Source organism: Garra rufa, chromosome 14 (assembly GCF_049309525.1).
Source record: "Garra rufa chromosome 14, GarRuf1.0, whole genome shotgun sequence".
Lineage (NCBI taxonomy): Eukaryota > Metazoa > Chordata > Actinopteri > Cypriniformes > Cyprinidae > Garra > Garra rufa.
Window position 1 is genome coordinate 15,260,558 of NC_133374.1, and position 20,641 is coordinate 15,281,198.

The window sequence follows — 20,641 nt, forward strand, 5'->3', positions numbered from 1 at the left end:
TAGTGACAAATTAGGGTAGAGGACAAATATTTTTTTCTGAAAATACAATATGAGAATTAACTGCACAATTGCTAGAAATGTGTGCCTTGGATATTATGCAATTTGCATACACACAAAAGTTGAAAATACGCATTTTTTTCAAGACATTTCCAACTCTGACTTTGAACCAGTTCTGTAGAATAGCCCATGTATTTTTATCTTAATCAGCCAGTTATTATTTATTCATTCATCACATATTTAATTAATGGTTCTTATTGTACAGTAGAAGAAGCCGTATCCTACAGAAGAAATGTACTTTCAGAAAATCTTGTGTTTCTGGTCATTTATGAAACATGTTCCTCTGAACGCAGAGGGCTGTTTTAAAGGAACATAAATATGCATTGAGTGATAGCGGAGGATAACAGATTTCCCTTAGCCTCTATGAGAGCACCAGTCAGTGTGATCTTTATTGGAAGTGATTGAGGGTGATGAGGAACTCTAAAGCTCGCTGCTCTATTGTTCTCTATGGGGTTGAGTGACTGATGGCTCCTTTTGTGCGGGGAAGGTGTTTTTCCAACCGCCTGTACTTTAGGGCTAATCTCAGCAGTGGAGTGTGCGTGTGTACGTCAGCATGTGTACGCCAGGCACTTTTTGTGCATTTTTTTAGTGTGTAATGTGAAAGGAACAGAAAGAAGCACCGTCAGACGTACTGTGGGATGTAAAAAAACCTGTGTCAGTGTGTTTGTGTGTGAGACTATGGCTGGATGCACTCTGAAGTGTGTCCTTGCAGACAGGGTTTTCCTCAAGGATGAACAGGCCTCTGTCAGGGTCAGACAGGATGGTACCCTTGGGCCCGTGGAGGGATATCATTCCTCACAGAACACGGCCATGAGCAGCTTTCAGATCTGTACGTGTGTGTAAATGCTTTTAGGCTCCAGTAGTTATCTATTTAAGATGAAGTGCACAAGAGGTTACAATTTAAAAAAAAAGGCTGTTGTTGAATACCTCAAATACCAGAAATTTTCATGCTACTTTGACAGCAAAGCATATATTAATATGCACTGTCCTTTATTTTACTGCTGTCAACCAAGCTGGAAAATCATGCTTAGGCTGGTTATTAATATTAGAGTAAATTAGTATAAATATCAGCTTATTAAATTAAAGTAATATGAAGAGTTTGTTAGTTATTATTCAAGCAGGCAATATGAAAATAATATTAATACCTAATAGAGTAAATACAGTGGGTCTGGTATTATTATTCTAGTGTAAATTTCAAGCAGTTTTGAGATTCCTTAACTAATTTTTCTCTCTGTTCTTTTACAGGTAGAAGATGCTATGCTTATGTTTGATAAAACTACAAATAGACATAGAGGTAAGAGCCCCTTTGTTTTGTGTGTGTATGTGTTTGTGTCTTTGCATGTGTGTGTAATGTTATTATGAATGTCCTTCAGTTACAATGTGCCATTAGTCGTGCAGTTCACAGTTGCTTTCTGAAGACATTGAGGCGTGAGTTTTCTGTAGCAGTGCAGGAGCTCTTTTGCTGTGTTACATTATAGCATTATATCTTCAAGGACGTTTCATTTGAGCCCTGAAGGTCAAGGCTAATATGGTCCAATAAAAGAGCAGCGATTTCCACTGTAGCCAATCCATCGACTCTATTTGATTAGTCCGACATTTACCATTGGATGCGCAGGGTGGAATGTTTCTCGGTCATGTTCACTCACGCCTGCAGGCTTGTGAGAAATGTACGATATCTTCAGACTTATGATATAGTGAATTTGAGGTTATTGCTCACCTGAGTGATGTTTCTGTGACTTTATTTTAGAGACTTTTTTTTTTTTTTTCAGAGAAAGAATGAGCTTAGTGGAATGTTACAGGGATTTGGGGTGATTTTGTTTTTGGGCCTGTAGTTTTGATTTGAGTAATCGAGTAATGTCTTTAATGGAGTAAAGGCGAGGGAAATGAGAAAAAGTGAGGGAAGGATAGCTAAGGGGAAGAGAAGATGTGATGAAAAGGAAAAATTATGAAAAAAAGAGAAATAAGGAGCGTAAAGGAGAAAAAAGGGGAGGAAAGTGAAGATATGAGAAGCATGAAGCAAACATAAGAGTAGGTGAGAATGAGAAATAAGGCAAAAAGACAATGAATGGAATGGAAATGAGAAATGAGGAGAGAGGAGGAATAATAAGGGGGGAGTACTAGAAGACTGCTAGATATAAGGGAAGGATAAGAGAAATAAGGAGTGAAAAGGAGAAATAAGGAGAGGAGAGCGAAGATATGAGAAGCGTGAAGAAGTAAGGGTAGGTGAGAGGTAAAATACGCAGATTGAATGAGAAATAAGGCCAAAAGAGGAGGAATGGAATGTAAATGAGGAGGTGGAGGAGAAATGGTGGTGAGAGGAAGAGATGAAGAGAAGAGAAAAATTAAATTAAAACAAGAAAAATAATGGGGAGTGTACTAGAAGGTAATGAGAAATAATGAGAAAGTAGAAGAGAAATAAGGACTGTAAATGAGAAATTGAGTGGAAATGGAGGGAGGAAGAGAATTAAGGGAGGAGAAGAGATGAAGAGAGGTGAGAAAATGAGTTTAAGACAGAAAAAAATAGGTAGAAGAGTACTTGAAGGTGTGAGAAATGAGAAAAGGGGACGAGAAATAAGGAACGTAAAGGAGAAACAGGTAGTTGAGTAGTAAAATATGAAGATCAAATGAGAAATAAGGCAAAAAGTGGAGAAATTGAAGGAGATGAGAGGGAGGAGAAATGGAGGGCAAAATGAGGAACATGAAGGAGAAATGAGGGCAGGAGACTGGAGATATGGGGAGCGTAAAGGAGAAATAAGGGGAGGAGAGTGTAATAGAGAAACAAGGGGAGGAGAGCAGAGATATGAGGAGCGTAAAGGAGAAATGAGGGGAGGAGAGCGGAGATATGAGGAGTGTAAAGGAGAAGTAAAGGGAGAAGAGCGGAGATATGAGAAACATGAAGGAGAACTAACGGGAGGAGAGCAGAGATACGAGGAGCGTAAAGGAGAAATAAGAGGAGAGCGGAGATATGAGGAGCGTAAAGCAGAAATAAGGGGAGGAGAGCTTAAAGGAGAAATAAGGGGAGGAGAGCTTAAAGGAGAAATAAGGGGAGGAGAGCTTAAAGGAGAAATAAGGGGAGAAGAGCGGAGATATGAGAAGCTTAAAGCAGAAATAAGGGGAGGAGAGCTTAAAGGAGAAATATGAATAGGAAAGCGGAGAAATGAGGAGCGTAAAGCAGAAATAAGGGGAGGAGAGCTTAAAGGAGAAATACGAAGAGGAAAGCGGAGATATGAGGAGCGTAAAGGAGAAATAAAGGGAGAAGAGCGGAGATATGAGGAGCGTAAAGTAGAAATAAGGGGAGGAGCGTGTGAAGGAGAAATAAGGGTAGATTAGAAATAAAAAATATGGAGGTTGAGTAAGAAATGAGGCAAAAAAAAGGAGAAATGATATGGAAATGAGGAAGGAGAAATGGTTGAGGGAGGAAGAGATAAAGAGATGTGAAAAAATGAGATTAAGACAAGAAAAATGAGCAGGAAGAGTACTAGAAGGTATGACAAATGATGAGGAAAAGAAGAAGAGAAATAAGGAGCGTAAGGGAGAAATAAGGGGAGAGAAGGGATATAGGGGAAATGAAGGAGACATAAGGGGAGGAGAGAGAGGAAATATAGGAATAGTGAATGAGAAATGAGGTGTGAAAAAAGAGAAATGAGGAGAGGAGGAGAAAATAAAGGGAGAAAAGGAGACAAATAGCATAAAGGAGAGAAAGGGGGAGGAGAAAAGAAAAGTTGGGAGAGCAAATGAGGTGGAAAAGGAGAAGAGAAATGATGAGAGAGGGGGAGAAACTAAGGCAAGTAGAATAAAAATGAAAAGGGATGTTAAAAAAAAAGGAGAAACGAGGAGAGGAGAGTTGGTCTTCGGTCAGAGTGGGTCCTTGACTTTATCCAGCTGTGATCCCCATCTCTCTGTGTGTGGCTTTAGCAGCAAGGCCTCTCTTGAGGACATTAGAAAGGCGAGCACAGCTTTAACAGACAGACCTGAGAGAGAGCGAACACAAAGAGGAAGAGACAGCAGACGTGCAGAGAGACAAGCTAGAAATAGCTAGCAGCTTTATGCTAGTGTTCACAGGTATAGCATCCTCCTCTGTAGCGGCCTGAAAGCCGCGAGAGAGATTCTTAGCCTTGAGTGGCCTTTGTGTGGGCTGAATGAAGAGGCCGAGGAGCAGCGTTGTGTCTTTCATGCTGCATAAGTGGCTTTCAGCGCTCACAGATGGGCAGGTTGTGGAAATGAAGTGGACGGTATTAATCTTTCAACCTGAGATTTGCCTTTTAATCCATATCGGTCGTATTTTAACGGCGAGCGTGCGTGCGTGCGTGCGTGTCTGCGTTTGAAAGGTGTGCGGATATGCATTGCCTGTCGTTCGCTTTCTCTCTCTCACCTCTCCCCCTAAAGGACTTCCGGTCCTCCTTGGCGTCGTGACGCTCTCGTCTGTGACATCTCGCCAAGTCACAGTGATCTTTCTTCCTTTTTGCACGATTAGCAGCCAAGCTTTTTTTAATCTACTTCACAACCTCGAGTCAAAAACAGTTCGCAGGTGATCGCAAATCGTCCATGTCATGTTTCCAAATGTCAAGTTGGCCTCCGATCCGAAAAAGACTTGCGTTTTCTTTTGTAAACAGAGATCAGAGCGTCTAACAAATACTCTTGCTGAACTTTGATACACACTTTATTCTGTTTCTCTGTTTCGCCCGTCCCAGATGCCCCCTTCTTGGCGCTCATACTGACTCTTGTAAATACTCCCATAGGGCATAGTGTCCGTATCTATGGGAACGAATGGGGCGGAGAGGGTTCGGAGGAGCCGGAGTTCTCTTGAGAGCCCAAACTGTGTTTGAGAGAACAGTCGGGTCGCAGTGAAGGTGGAGAGCGTCTGTTTAGCACTAGCTTGGGCCCCTAGTGGGAAAGAAACGCTATTATTCTCAACCCCTTGCGGATGTGGCAAAGAGCAGCAAGGTCGGAAATGAAACTAGCTGCCATTAAACACACCGCTGGTAAACACCAAGTGCCAAACAATGGCGTCGACGACCAGCCATTTCCATTAAAGACCGCGCATGCTTTTCAAAGAGATGCCCCACAATAGTGCAGCAACAATAGCCGCTTGGAGATGTGTTTGCCTTTTGTTTACTTGCCGGTTGGAATTTCTGCGATTGTCTTTTTGTTTAGCCGTGTCCTCCTTGTTAATTTTTTTTTCCCCTCACAAATGGTATCTTCAGCTAAACGAGGTGCCGTGGGGGTCACCGCTTTTAATAGCCTCACAGCAATTACTTTACGTGGATGCAGCTTCTACCGAAGTAAAGTGGTCAACTGGACAGTAATGGGAGGGCAGAGAGAGACATTTAAAATAGGTTTTGAAGATTAACGTTTAAATGAATTTCTTTTCTGCTGAAAGGAACCTCTGGCTGAAAGGAAAAGGGCAGGTAGAAATTTTTATAGTTGAGAATTTAATACAATTACAAATGAGTGACATTTAATTACATTATAGTTTTTTTGTTGTTATTGAATATCCCTAAAATTTTACAAATTGGGTTGAATTGATTTTTTTTTTTCATTTATGAATTTATATTTAATGATCCAATTTTAATTAAGTTTTTTATGTTTATAAAAATGAATTAAGTGATTTTTTTTATATTGGATTTTTATGTAATTTAGCATTTTCTTTTTAGTTTTAGGATTTTATATATAATGAATCAATTTTAATTATTTAAGTGTTTTTTATATAAAAACTTAAGACTTTTTTTTTCAATTTTGCATTATATTTTTTAGTCTTTTTTAGGATTTTATATTTAATGGTTCAATTTTAGTTAGTTTTATAAAAATGACTATGTAATGACAGGTTTCATGAAAAAATTATGTCTATATTTTTTGATAAATTAACAGTGATTTGAGAGACAAGTTTAAAAAAAACATCTGTGTGGTATTTTTTTGTTTATTTTTTATTTTTCTTTCTTTTTAAAATAAGTTTTCATCTGAATTATTATTATTAATTAATTGTCATGGAATAAATCTTTCAGCATAAACATAGAGAGATTAAAACATGTGTTAAACACAAAATAAAAAGACAATTGCGTTACTTCCTGTCTCTCTCCACTGCCACATATGACAGTTGAATTTAGGATTTTATTTTTTTATATATATAAAACTTAATGTGACTTTAAATTTTGAATTTTACGTAATGACATATATTATTGAAAAATTATGTTTTTTGTGATATTTTAGGTTTGTTTCTTTCTTTTTAAATTTTTTTCATTAGGGAAATGGCAGGTAGATTTTTATTTTTATTTTAGATATTGCATTTTTGAAGTTAAGAGTTTAATACCATTTTGAGTGACATTTAATTTAAATTTTTTTTGCTTTTATTATTATTTTTTTGTTTGTTTGTTTGTTTGTTTGTTTTGTTTTGTGAATTGAATAACCATACAATTTTAAAGCATTTTTTTTTTAGATTTAGGATTTTTCATTTAATAGTTCAATTTTAATTTAATTTAATTAAAGTTTTCTTTAAAATCTGTTATAACATATCATTGAAAAAAAAATATTATTATTATTTTTTTTTTTTTTACAATTGTGGTATTTTAGATTTTTATTACTGCAATTTAAGTGACAAGTTTATTTATTTATTTCTTTTTAAAATGTGTTCATCAGGAAAAGGGAAGGTAGAAGAATATGATAATTTTATTGTAGATATTGCAGTTAAGAATTTATTACCATTTTGAGTGACATTTAATTAAAAAAATGTTGTTTTAATTACTACTTTTTTATATAAAAATGAATTAAGTGATTTTTTTAAATTTAGCATTTTTATGTAGTGACAGATTTAATTAAAATGTATCTTTTTTTAACAATGATTTGAGTTTTTTGAATACCAGTTGATGTGACAAGTTTAAAAAATGTTTCTTTCTTTCTAAAATATGTTTTCATCAGAATTATTATTATTAATATTTATTGTCATGGAATAAATATTTTAATAGAAACATAGAGACATGGTGTTGGAAGGAATGGCGTGTTAAACACAAAATAAAAAGACAAACGCGTTACTTCCTGTTCCTTCCACTGCAGCACAAGACAATTAAGATTTAGGACTTTATATTTAATAATAAAATTAATTTTCAAGTTTTTTTTTAATAAAAGTGAAGTTTTTTTAATAAAAGTTTTTTTACTTTCGCATTTTTATGTAATGACAAGTTTATTTTTATTTTATTATTATTTTTATATTATTATTAATTAATTGTCATTGAATATATATTGTTGCATCATATGCGCTAATGTGAAACAAGTTTAAGTTCGGCCTGCAATGTGTCTAGATTTCATCCCCCTTTCCCCCATCATTCCCTATCCTCTCTCTACTCCGTCTACTCCATCAATAAATGACAAACAGCCCCGTTCAACCTGCCTAAAAAAGAACTGCAACATAGAGGGATGACGTTGGAAGAAATGACAACGTGTTAAACACAAAATAAAAAGACAATCGCATTACTTCCTGTTCCCTCCACTGCAGCACAAGACAATCTCACACTCTGATGTATTACTGTCATCATCTCGACTGTATGACTGCAATAGCACACACGCGAGAGAGAGAGACAGAGATGCTAGTGGATGTCAGAGGACGGAAGTAAAGACAGACAGTCTCTAATCCGCCGCAGTCTGTCTGTCTTCACACCCCCCTGCAAGACTATTCAACACTGTCCTTCAGCTCAGAGGTGACGAACGCGCGGCAGCTAAAAGACGCTCTCTATTTATCCCCCCTCTCTTCTCCTTCTCCCGCGAAAAGGGCGTTAGCTGTGCCAGAATGGGAGGACAACAGCCAAGGTCTTGCATTCAGAGAGAGAGAGTGAGAATGATTGCGGTGGAGATCGAGCTGTTTGGTGGTAGAAATGGCCAATAAAGCCTGTCCTTTTTTCTGCTGTGTCTGGAAAGGCTTTTGGCCCATATACACACTCACACTCCATCAGGGCATATTTCAGTCTCCTCATCTTTTATCTGTTCTCTTTCTGCCTGTCTGTCTCTCTCTCTCTCCCTTTTTTCTTCTCTCGCTGAACAAGTCTCAAGTGAATATGCTACATCTGTGCTTCACAAAATGAGAAACAAAGTCTGTGCTGCGCTAGGCTGCCGGAGCCTGATTTTACACACCTTAGCACAATTCTGCTCTGATAATCTCAGCGCTGAACATTCATCAGTCTGACTGTAGAGACACTTTCTGTGTCGTCCAGAAAACCCCTAAATACTAGGCAGCTGTGTTTTGGTCATTTTGACCACTTGGAGAGCTTGAGAGAAGAGTAGAATAGAGGGTGATGGTCAATGTACTGTACATATATAATGGCCAACTATGTAGACACTTAAAGGAATAGTTCACACTTTCATGTAGTTCCAAACCTGGAAGACCTTTGTTTATCTTCTGAACACAAATTTAGATATTTTTGATTAAATTAATTTCTATTACATTCTTTACTACCTTTCTGGGCCTTGAATGTAGTAGTTGCGTTGCTGTCTATGCAGGGTCAGAAAGCTCTCAGATTTCATTAAAAATATTTGAATTTGGGTTCTGAAGATGAACAAAGGTCTTAAGGGTTTGAAACCACATAAGAGTGGGTAATTAATGACATAATGCTACTTTTTGGGTGAACTATCCCTTAAAAGAGACATTTCACCCATATCATCATTAACTACATGTTCATGTACTTTGGCTGTTATATTGCAAATTTTAGTTTTTTTCTCATTCTTTACACAGAAGGAGCTTGCTGTATTTGTTTCCTTATTTGGTTTTATTTTATAGTATTTAGTCTTTTAAAGCCATCGTGTGTGTGTGTGTGTGTGTGTGTGTGTGTGTGTGTGTGTGTGTGTGTGTGTGTGTGTGTGTGTGTGTGTGTGTGTGTGTGTGAGTGTGTTTAATAATGTGTGGTCACAATTTACTAAAATGAGGGAACAAATGATAAATTTGTGGTCACAGTTTGCTAAAACGAGAGAACAATTTCTTAATTTGTGACCACTATTTACTAAAATGAGGGAAACCAATTACTATTTTGTGACCACTATTTACTAAAACTAGAGAACAAATCCTTGTTTTATGGTTACTACACTGTAAAAAGTTTTTGCCAGTTTCAACTTAAAAACTTCAGTTTAGCAGCTGCCTTAAAATTTTAAGTTAAATCAACTTAAAAGTACAAGTAATTTCAACTCATAAGTTAAATCAGCTTAAAAGTAATTTTATGAATTAGTTGAAATTAATTGTAGTTTTAAGATGATTTAACTTAAAATTTTAAGGCAGCTGCTGAACTTAAGTTTTTAAGTTGAAACTGGTGAACACTTTTTACAGTGTATTTACTAAAATAAGGGAACAAATAATTTGTGACCACTATTTACTAAACTGAGGGAACAAATTCTTATTTTGTGGCCACTTTTTACTAAAACGAGGAAATTAATTCTTAATTTGTAACCACTATTTACTAAAATTAGGAAATTATTTCTTAATTTGTGGCCGCTTTTTACTAAAACAAGGAAATTAATTCTCAATTTGTAACCACTATTTACTAATATGAGGAAATTATTTCTTAAATTTTGACCTATTTACTAAAACAATGGAAACCAATTACTACTTTGTGACCACTATTTACTAAACTGAGGGAACACATTCTTAATTTGTGGTTACTATTTACTAAAACAAGGGAACAAATAAGTTGTGGCCACTATTTACTAAAACGAGGGAACAAATTCTTAATTTGTGCTTACTATTTACTAAAATAAGGGAACAAATCCTTAATTTGTGACCATTATTTACTAAAACAAGGGAATAAATTCTTAATTTGTGGTTATATATATAGCAATTTGAGATTTATACATCATCTGAAAGTTGAAATAAGCTTTACATTGATGTATGATTTGTTAGGATAGGACAACATTTGACTGAGATACAAATTTAAAAATCTAGAATCTCAGCCTGAAAAAAACCTCAAAATATTAAGAAAATTGAAAGTTGTCAAAATGAAGTTCTTAGCAATGCATATTACTAATATTTTTATAGGAAATTTACTAAATATCTTCATGGAACATGATCTTAATATCCTAATGATTTTTGGCATAAAAGAAAAATCGATAATTTTGATCCATTTAATGTATTGTTGGCTATTGCTACAAATATACCTGTGCTACTTGTGACTGGTTTTGTGGTCCAGGGTCACATGCATACATATATATATATATATATATATATATATATATATAATCAAACTGTACATGGTACTACCTAAAAAGGCTTCATAACAAACCATGTAGTTACGAAATGATTGTTTTTTTGTTTTTACACAGTTATTGTTTTCACTATTGTTCTTTGCTGTCACTTCCAAGGACTTTTTATGAATTTGTACGTCAGCTTACATTCCCAGATCTGAGTTTTAAAGCGATGTGATAAATAAAAGTGGAAGCTCTTCAGTTGTGGATGGCTTTTTCTGGTGTGGAATATCGCTGGCGTGGCATTTCGAGAGAGGTTCATTACTGTCGTTGCCAGCTAACGATGCCCCTGATTGTCATTTAATAGGCTGTGCAAACAGATGTGTCCCTCCAAAATCAAATGTTTGTCTTTCTACATAGCTGACCCAAGCACTGTTGTCATCTCTTTGTTTGTTCGTGTGCATAAGAGAGAGTTTGCACATGCGATCATGCCAGTTTTCTGTCTCGTGTGCTTGCGTGCGTTCAGAGATAATATGTTGTTATATTGGCGTAGCCCTGTTTTTGCAAGCACAAGTAGCAAAGAAGCCACAGTTTGACACATTTCACATCCCACAAGTGGATTTCTGCTTTTGTTAATATTTCATCCACAGATAATAATAAATGATATGATGAAATCGGCTGAAAGAGTGGTATGTTCCGCACATGAGGAGACAGAGTGTGTTTTTACGAGATCAGTATGAAATGATAAAAACTTCACGATCAAGGTTAGTCATATCGCTCCCAGAGTCAAGTGCAGCATTTTTTGCCTTTTCCCTTTGATCTGTGTTCCCAGTGGAAATGTAGCTCGGTTGATTTTACGTCTCGTTCCCAAACACACCCAACGAGTCATTCCCGAACACACTCAAAACACTGCGTTTAGTCAGATGAACTCATGCCACTTTTCATCCGCAGCTTTGAAGCAGATTTTGATACCTTAATGATCTGCTAACATCCCTCACTTTTAATAAATACTACAAAACACACATTTGCAGAGTGTGTTTGCAGTGTGCCGCTCAAGCTAAGACAGCAGTCTGTAACTTGATTTATAGAGAGCGAGAATCAAGTTATGTACTGTATATTGACAGCCCACCATTTAAACCAGAACAGTCCTTTAGCAATAGCTACAGTCAGTCTAAAATGCATTATTATGCTCTGCAACTAAAAAGACTTAGCAGCATTTGCACATTCATGACAACAGCCCTCATTTATTTGTCCACTTTTTTGTTATTTATCAGGATGACAAAAAGATCCGAACCCTGAAGAACTCATCAATCACGGTCCATTTGCAAACAGCAGTCGAGGATGCTTAACTGCAATATTCAGATGCGAAGTCCTAAGTGCAGTTACTTCTCTGTTTACTCGAACGGCTGAGTGATGATTAGCTACATCCCTGATTGAGCCTGAAGAGGGCTGGCAGGCTCAGATCAGCTGGATGGTGATTGGTAGATGTAGAAGTCTAGGAAGTTGGTCGTTTTTTATTTATTCAGTCGGAGAAAGAGAGAGGGAGCAAAACACCCTTGAGTCTCTGGTTTCCTCAGAACAGTCGGGGCTTGATTCGCCACATCACTGTGAAACGTTTTAACGGCTGACGAGAAGCTGGTTGTCAGACGTTCCATATAATCTTGACAGACTTAAAAGCACCTAGTATCGTTTAAAGTGTTTACATGCACAATCTTGCATCAGTTATGCTGAATCAATGCACACACTTTAAAGTATGTTCCTTTTTTATCAGATAAACCGTTTATTTACCAGTTATATTTACACCTTTATGTTATGCTGCAGTCTAAATCTCTTCATTCTCCTCTCTTTTAAGAGCTTCCGGGGACTGATAAATATTATACAGTTTCATACCACTGATTTATCCCCGTCGTCGCTCCGAATCGCTGTTTTCTGCTCCAATCGATACTGCTACAGGGCTGTGTTTGTGGCCGGCGCTATAGAAGGACGTTCTCTAAAATGATCAGGGACATCCTGCGAATAGGCTGTACTTAATCTCTCCCGATCGCTTGTGTGCCTCGTCCGCTTTCTGCTGACTGTGCTTCGGAAGTGTGGCAATAATGTAGCGCCGAGTGTGTAAACAATGTAAGTACTGTTGATCCGCAGAAGGTCCTTTAAAGCCCACAAAGGTTAGCCGAGTTTGCTTTGGCCTTTTGCGACGTAATGGCAGCAATTTCCACTGGCTTCACGTACGGCACGGCTTCCCATCAGAGATCCCTGAGTAAACCTAATTAGATATACCTTCACCTTTCCTGGCGTGATTTCAAAAAGGGGCCGCACCATTCTCTTCCATTAGCGATTAATATCCTTTCTCCTTGTAGATATCTTTGCACGATATTAGTGTTTAGCGCAGAATGTCATCGAAATATCATAGTTAATCATACACATTTTCTCAGCACCACGTTTAATTGGAGCAGCTCTAATCACTGTGAGGAGGAAATTATATGTTCAGTTTTTGAGGGAATGACGGAGGCCTGAAGCTTCAGAGATGCATTAGGAAGATATAATGGGGTGTTTCTTCAACTGCAGGTGCTTTCGTGTCCTGGAGTTAATTTTTTTATTTATTTTATTTTTTACTAATAGACAATCTTCTCTATTGGTGCAAAAAATGCCCCTACAGTATATGTGTTTTGTCTCGTATTAATATATATCACATATTACAAGATATCGCAAGAGCAATGTGACACTGATTTTGTCCCGATCTTATCACAAGCTTAGATGTGATTTTATACAACAGTTCAGTAAATAAGAAGTTGATATTGTTATATTTTGCTCAATTTTGCAGAGAACATATTACCTTTGAAGCCATAGCAGAATTGTTGCAACACAGCGGTGTATAGGTTCTGAATGAATTCGCGTTTTGGATGAAATATGTGAACCAATGGTTCTTGAATGAATCAGCTGTTTAAACGAATCGAAGACATTAACCACCACCTGCTGGCAGATTTAGTTTCTTATTTAGAGTATCATTTTATAAAAAAAAAAAAAAAGAAAGAAGAAGAAGACATTAAACATTAAAGCGATAGTTCACCAAAAGTTCAAAAAAAATTTTCATTCTATAATTATTTACTCACCCTCATGTCGTTTCAAACCTTTCTTTTGTGGAATATAAACGAAGGTATTACCAATGAAATAAGATGTTTCTTAAATTATCTTCTTTTACTTTCCACAGTTTACGGTAGGCCATTGCAGCCTATATGTTTGTGTGTAATAAATTCTATTTTGAATCAAATAAAATATTTCTTTCTAAAGCTACAATTTGTAATGTCTACTTGATACTTTCTCATTTAACACAATAATAGCTTTAAATAATATTTTGTGGGTATTTTCAGTCAATTTTATTTCCTGATTAATTAATCGCAACACCATGCAATCATTTAGAATAACAAATTTTGAATAAAAATACATTTTTTATTAGTATTTATTTTATTACTGTTAATTTTAATGATTTTATATTTTTAAAACAATAATTTAAATAAACCATTTTTTGTATTAATTTCTGAAAATTATGACAGCACTGTTTTACACAACAAACAACTATTTTATCCTTAATGTTTTTATCAATTTTATCAATAGTTATGTACCTGAAAAAGAAAGTTAAGTTATCAACAGAATATTTTTATTTGTATGTAATTTCCAGTTAAATAGTTGTAGTAATTATACCAAAATTATTTTTACATAAATTGCTAGCTATGATTTTTTTGTGTTAGCCTTAAAGGTCTTTATCTATAAGCTGAAGTGTTTCAAAACAATGACAAAATTAGCATTTTACCAAGATAACCATTCAAAACTTAGTCTTTAACTTCCGCCAATATGGATCAACGGATCACCCTGTACTTTAGCTTCTAATCGAACTTTGTCCAATCAAATGCTCTCTAGAATCCGAAAAGTCCCGCCCCCTACACTATAAAAAGACGCTGAAGCTGCATTCTTGTCACTTGTTCACAGAATTAGTGCTTTTTCTGATTGGTGAATGGCGCATAGTGAATTATATAGGGGATAGGGAACGATTCAGACAGTTCAAATATGCTTTCCATCGGGGCAAAAGAAGTCTGGCTTTGGTTCAGAGACACTTTAGCATGAAGCGGATCATATGCGCGAATTGGCCCAGACCACAAAACGTATGGGACTCATTTGAATTCTACACAGAATGCTGTACTTTATAGTGATATGGATGAGATTGTGGCTGTCATACGTTGTCAAATGCAGCTTTGCTGAGCTCAATGGCTCTAGCCCAAGCTGTGATATATATGAAGCTTACTGGCTATTTAAAAAAAGTGGACGGTACGGTTTGATATATCCCGCCCTTTCTTGCTGTTTCAGTTGAAATTACGTCAACACATAAAATAACACTGGATGACTCAAAGCACTTCCATGGACCTTTAAAATGTCATTTCCACCACAGAATGTTTGCAACAAAATACATAATATGAGATGTTCTGGAATTATTTTGTAGACTAACTAAGTAAACCAGTAAGAGTGTGAAAAGTATTCACATGGAAAAAAAGTCAGCATATTTGAAGAAACACCCAACATTGTATGTTAGCAATGCAGTGGGAAGGTTTTATGGATTTAATAGAGACTCCCTGACCAGCTTGAACTGGTTCCGTTGACACCATTGTCAGTCACAACTGAGACCAGAGGTGGGTAGAGTACCCAAAAGCTGTACTCAAGTAAAAGTACAAGTACTTATGGAAATATTCACTCAAGTATGAGTAAAAGTAACAATCTTAATAGTTACTTGAGTAAGAGTAAAAAAGTATCCGATGAAAAAAGTACTCAAGTAGCTAGTTACTAGTTACTTCTGATCTGATTGATATGAGGTGAAAACCCTGAATTTCAAACTGTTTGGAAAGCTTCCGCACACCTCTCTTTGAAAACATAGGCTGAAGTAAGGTGTTTATATATATATATATATATATATATATAGGACTCGCAAAATTTTTGGTAGCCCTTCGGGCAGGTACTCTTCATATTTTGTTAGCCGGAAAAATAATTTAACTAGCCCAAATAAAAAAATAAAGACCTTTTTTAAATATAGAAAAGCAGATAGGAGTCTAATCAAAATTGTTTTTAATACACAAATATAAACAAATATCAAGGAAGTAATTTTATTTCATTATTTTTATTTCATTTAGTGTATCTACAGAATTTTTAAATATCAATTTAAAGCAATTCATAACCATTTTTAAGATCTGCAAAAGTAAAATAAACAGTAGGCGATTGGACAATGTAAAGTAGAATATTAAGCCATAAAATGGCATGATTTAAAATTCAGATACAGTTTCACACAAAAACAAAATATGTTACACTATGGCATTTCATCCTTTATAACATTAAAGGGATAAATTGAGTATATAATTTATTATATTTATTTAAAACATAAATATTACTGTACTTGTTTCGATTTTTAGAAGGCACCTTAACTTTTTACATTTACAACTCTATGTTTGCTGCATAAAAACATGGGTCGATAATTGCAATCATTTGACCATAAACAGCTGAAAAAAATGTATTGGAAATGAGAAATTAACTCTCTGTCACAAGAGGGCGCTTTAGGAGCGCTGAAATATTACGGTTTCCATAGTAACAGCTGAATACAAATCAGCAATAAAGCAGTTTTATCAGACATGAAATGAAAATTCCAACGACACGTTTCTGAGGACAGTAACGGAGGAACGCCATCAAATGTAGCGAAGTAAAAGTATTTTTTTTTTTTCACTATAAATGTACTTGAGTAAGATTAAAAGTACCTATCTTTAAATATACTCTAAAAGTACTAGTTACCCCAAAAAATGACTCAAGTAAATGTAACGAAGTAAATGTAATTCGTTACTACCCACCTCTGACTGAGACAGATGAACAAATTCAGGCCGTTCGTCATCCAATAGGCTTTCTCCTCTGGAAAGGCTGGAAGGTTCATAAAGCCTCCATGGTATTGTGACTGGCACAGGGTTTGCTGCAGGTGTGCTGAGGGGTTCAAAGGGGATGAAGAAAGGCCCTTTGAAGCGGCTGAAGTTCATGCGTTGACCTTTAGCAGCCCAGTGTCGGACTCCCTGGAAGCCGAGAGAATGACTGCATAAGCAGGCGTGCCGCTGACAGAGTGGACCGACGTGGCGGCATTTACAGGACCGAATTCACAGAGCCTCGTTAAAGACATAAAGAGATTAAAAAGAAAGAATGAGTGACTTTCTGAACAAGAGTTACTCTAACCTTCAGCAGCCCATTATGAGCCAGCCATCATCCCAAAAAGTCCCTTCGGAAGGTGATCCTTCAGTTGTACGCGAGTATTATTAGGCTGTGCCTAATATCATATCAATTTGAGAGTGGAGAATCAGTCTGGATTATTTCAGGCTCTTATATAAGGAAGAGCATAACTTATTGAGAAGCAGCGATCTGCTAGCTTTCTCTAGAGAAATTTACTGCCATCTATAAAATGAGAAACACAAAAAATATATCGTTTCCATTTCACATCATCTCTCTTATCACCTACAGTTATCCTAGATGTACTGAGACAAAATATGCTTTAAAACCAGATAGCATGGATGGGTAGTCAATCAACAACTGATTGGCTTATTAGTAAACTATTAAACTATTCCTTTCAAGACCAACTAAGTCACTAATTGTTTTTAATGACTACTCAAATATGAAATGTAGTTTTGCACATCCCTAGCAGCAATATAGTCTTTTTATATAGAAAAATATGCCAGTGGCAAACAGCCTGCCGCGAGTCTCGGGGATTAGATTCCACGTGGGACACGACAGCGGCTGCCTCTGAGTTATATGTCATTGTGTATGGAATTACGCAACCGCTGACCTTTTAATGCTGCTGGCTCCTCAATTTATGACCTCTTCAAACACAGCTCTCAGAAACAGCCACCCCAGTGCGAGTCCGGCGTACGGCGAACACACAGCGCACCATATCAGCATTCATAGAGTCCTGAACACATTTTTTTCCAGAGGTTAAGCACTGCAGGGGATTGGCAAGCGTGCTCGGAAAGGAGAAACAGGAAACACAGCATCTCCAAAACTGGAAAGTGTTTTAGTGAGTGCGTGCTATTGTTTTATATGCCTCACTCGGATAATGTCAGCAATATTATGCAGGGCCAGTCTGCGAGAGGGGGCGTGCAAGACAGATTGTTATGTTTTATTTCATGTATGTTGTGTTTCTTATCAAAAAAATGGTTTCTTGCTTTCTTCTTCCCTTTGTTTTGCATTGAAAGCCCTCGTAAATCACCAGGTGACATTAGTGGAATAATAGTCGCTGCATTGTTAACCTGCCAAAGTGGTTCTTTCTCATTTAGGATCGATAACATACCCATGTGTGATATTATGCACAATTTTCCGTTCAGGCAATTTATTAGCTCAAGAAGTGAAAAATAGCAGTTTTCATAATGACATACATGAAAGGAATCATTTAATGAATCATTTAAATGACCCGTTGTACGGAAATATCACAATTGCTGTGAAGTGCTGCCCTTAGTTTGATTGGAAATTAAACGTGTGTAGATTGTAGCCTGTAAACCAAACACCTTTTGTGGAGAAATTAAGCTTTTTTTATACCTTCTGGAATGTTTTGGTCTCCAAAATTAAGCCTTTAATGGCATATGTGGTATAATTTTTCTCCCTTATTATAAGTTTATGGGATTTTGCAGCACACAGTATCAAAATTACAGTTCACCCCCAAGATCCAAGATTCACATCCAAGATGTTCATGTCTTTTGCAAAGAAATTAAGTTTTTTTGAGGAAAACTTTCCAGGAATTTTCTCCATATAGCAGACTTTAATGGTGGCCAACAGTTTGAAGGTCCAAATTGCAGTTTCAGTGCAGCTTCAAAAGGCTCTACATGATCCCAGCCATAGAATAAAGGTCTTATCTAGCAAAACGATCTGTCATTTTCTTAAAAATATTAATATTTATACAATTTTTTTTTTACCACAAATGCTCTGCGATGCGCATCCTAATTACCCCTGGTAGCCCACGTACATCTCAGAGATGTCTATTTTACGTCTGCCTTTACATCTGCAAGATGTAAGCATATTGGACGTTTCCTATCAGATGTCAAAAAGACATCTATTAGATGTCTTTAAGATGTTTATGATTTAGAATGTATGTAAAACTGACATCTTACAGACGTCTGCCAGATGTTTGTACACAGCAGATCCTTTCCAGATCAAGAGATCTTAAACAGACATCTTTCAGACGTACGTGTGCTATCTGGGACGTGATGTTGGAAAGGTCACATGTGACGTAGACTGAAGTACTGTACCGACTAGTGTTGCGCGATATACTTGTACTAAAAAGGTATCGTGATACCCTGCATTAAAAAAACGGTTATTTACACTGTTTATTTAGGGTCCTGTGATTAAAGTGAAGTGGAAAACGTGGATGGACTCGTGGGATCCAGTCATAAAAACAGAATTTACTGTGACACTTGCAGTGTTTTCAGCCTCTCTTGCCTCAATATATGAGTACATGAACACACAAGCAATCTCTAGAACTGCTGTGAAAGTCAGTTCATGAGCATTTTACCGTTACTTTTGAGAAAAAAAACATTCTCTTATCATATACGAACGAGTTTGTTACTTGCATCTATGTTCTTATTAATAACAAAGATAAAATAACAAAAATTGACTATATAAAATATAAATTGTTAGTAGCAGTGAGGTACCGTATCAGTCAAAATTTTGGAATTGTGACAACACTAGTACTGACCCAGTGTTTACAAAGCAAACATGCTAATAGACTCAGATGCTCTTCACAAAAAAGGTAAAACAATGATGTCGGATGATTTTGAATTTGGAGGAGAAAATGATACCCAACTTTTTTCTTTCTTTTTTTTTTTTTTTATCCAAAGTACACAGACAAAGAACTTACCACGTGTGACTTTCCAACATGAATACATGTGTGAAGGCGTGCATCACAAAGCAAGAGCAAGCCGAGCATTTGTGGTTGTAAATTATCCAAATATATAGTTTTTGAAGAAAATGACTGATCGTTTCACTAAAAAAGACTGGTATTCCTTGGTTGGGATCATGTAGAGCCCTTTGAAGCTGCATTGAAACTGCTATTTAGACCTTCAAACTGTTGGCCACCATTGAAATCCACTATACAGAGAAAAATCCTGGAATGTTTTCCTCAAAATCTTTGCAGATTTTCATTGTGACTGAAAAAAGACAGACATGGGGGTGAGTAAATGCAACAAATGTTGTCAATAAAACTTCAATATCTCCATACAGAGTAGAAAAGGACAAATGTTAAATATGGATGAAGGCTTTTATTAATGTGTGCTGCTTTCTCCTTCCACTAGTCCCTGTAACACCTCAGAGCGCCATTCACATGCGGGGACTGATAAATGTATAATGTGCAATTATCATTAATTATCATTAACTGAGCAACGCAACCCTAAGCTCAGAGATGTTCAGGACAAGGATCTGCAATGCTCCCCACGTCGACGAATAGTGCCGCTGAAAACCGTAGCTATGCGCGCCTCCATGTTGAGAAGTCATCAGAGAAATTAGGAGTATGTGGGTGTTCTCGACTAAAGGCTAAATTGTTTTCATTAGCACAAACATGTGAAGCGACAGTGTTTATCAAAATGACAAAAAATTGGGAAATGTGAACGGTAGTTCAGTTTCTTTTTTCCCCTCCCTCAATTATTTATTTTTTAGTAGCCACATCATGTCATCCCCCATGAGCCTTTCACTCTAAGTACTTATACTTTCACTAACCTGCAATAAACTTCTCAATCTCCCCAGAATATCCCCCTGATTGACACCTCTGACCTTTCGTTCCGGGCATTTCCAGAGCAAAAACAGCCCATCCCCTTGGTGATTGGCTGGCATGTTTGTGATTGCCTTTAGCTGATTGGCAGGCGGCGTGATTGGCGGGGGGTCTCCGGCTGGCAGCGCAGGGGGAGTCGGGGAGCAGCTGCAGTGGCGGGCTGGTCTCTTGGATGTGAAAATGGTTTTGATAAATAATAAAACAGTGGTAATAACCAGCTGCTTTTAAGGTCACGTGACCTTCCGCCACAACCGCCATGCAAATAATGACTTTACGACAACCTGATTGGTTCATGCATTATTAAGCCCAACCCCCCTCGGCTAACTCCACCCGGTAATGGCGCCACAGGTGTCCTCACATGGCCACGCAAATATCATCCTCTTTCATTTGCTTTTTATGTTTTCTTTTTAATCCCATCTCTCACTTGGCATGGCCCTCAATTTCCCTGTGGAAATAAAGGGCTGGTTATTGTATCCACCGGAGGAAGCTTCCCTCGGACTGTGTGCTATCATGATTTTTCTTGTGTGGCTAATGAGGTTGCGGTTGTGTGTGTGTGTGTGTGTGTGTGTGTGTTTTGGAAGGAAGGCAAGCAAGAAAGAAAGCCATATTGAC

At 36.8% G+C, this 20,641-nt stretch overlaps 1 protein-coding gene across 7 annotated transcripts in view; it reads left to right on the forward strand.

Moving 5' to 3' along the window:
• msi2b (musashi RNA-binding protein 2b) overlaps positions 1-20,641 on the forward strand; it is a 299,604-nt gene that overhangs the window by 151,196 nt on the left and 127,767 nt on the right. For all 7 annotated transcript variants that reach the window (XM_073817253.1, XM_073817254.1, XM_073817257.1 and 4 more), the window contains exon 7: positions 1,303-1,351. In XM_073817253.1, coding sequence (XP_073673354.1) covers positions 1,303-1,351 — 49 coding nt within the window. The remainder of the gene's footprint in view (positions 1-1,302; positions 1,352-20,641) is intronic.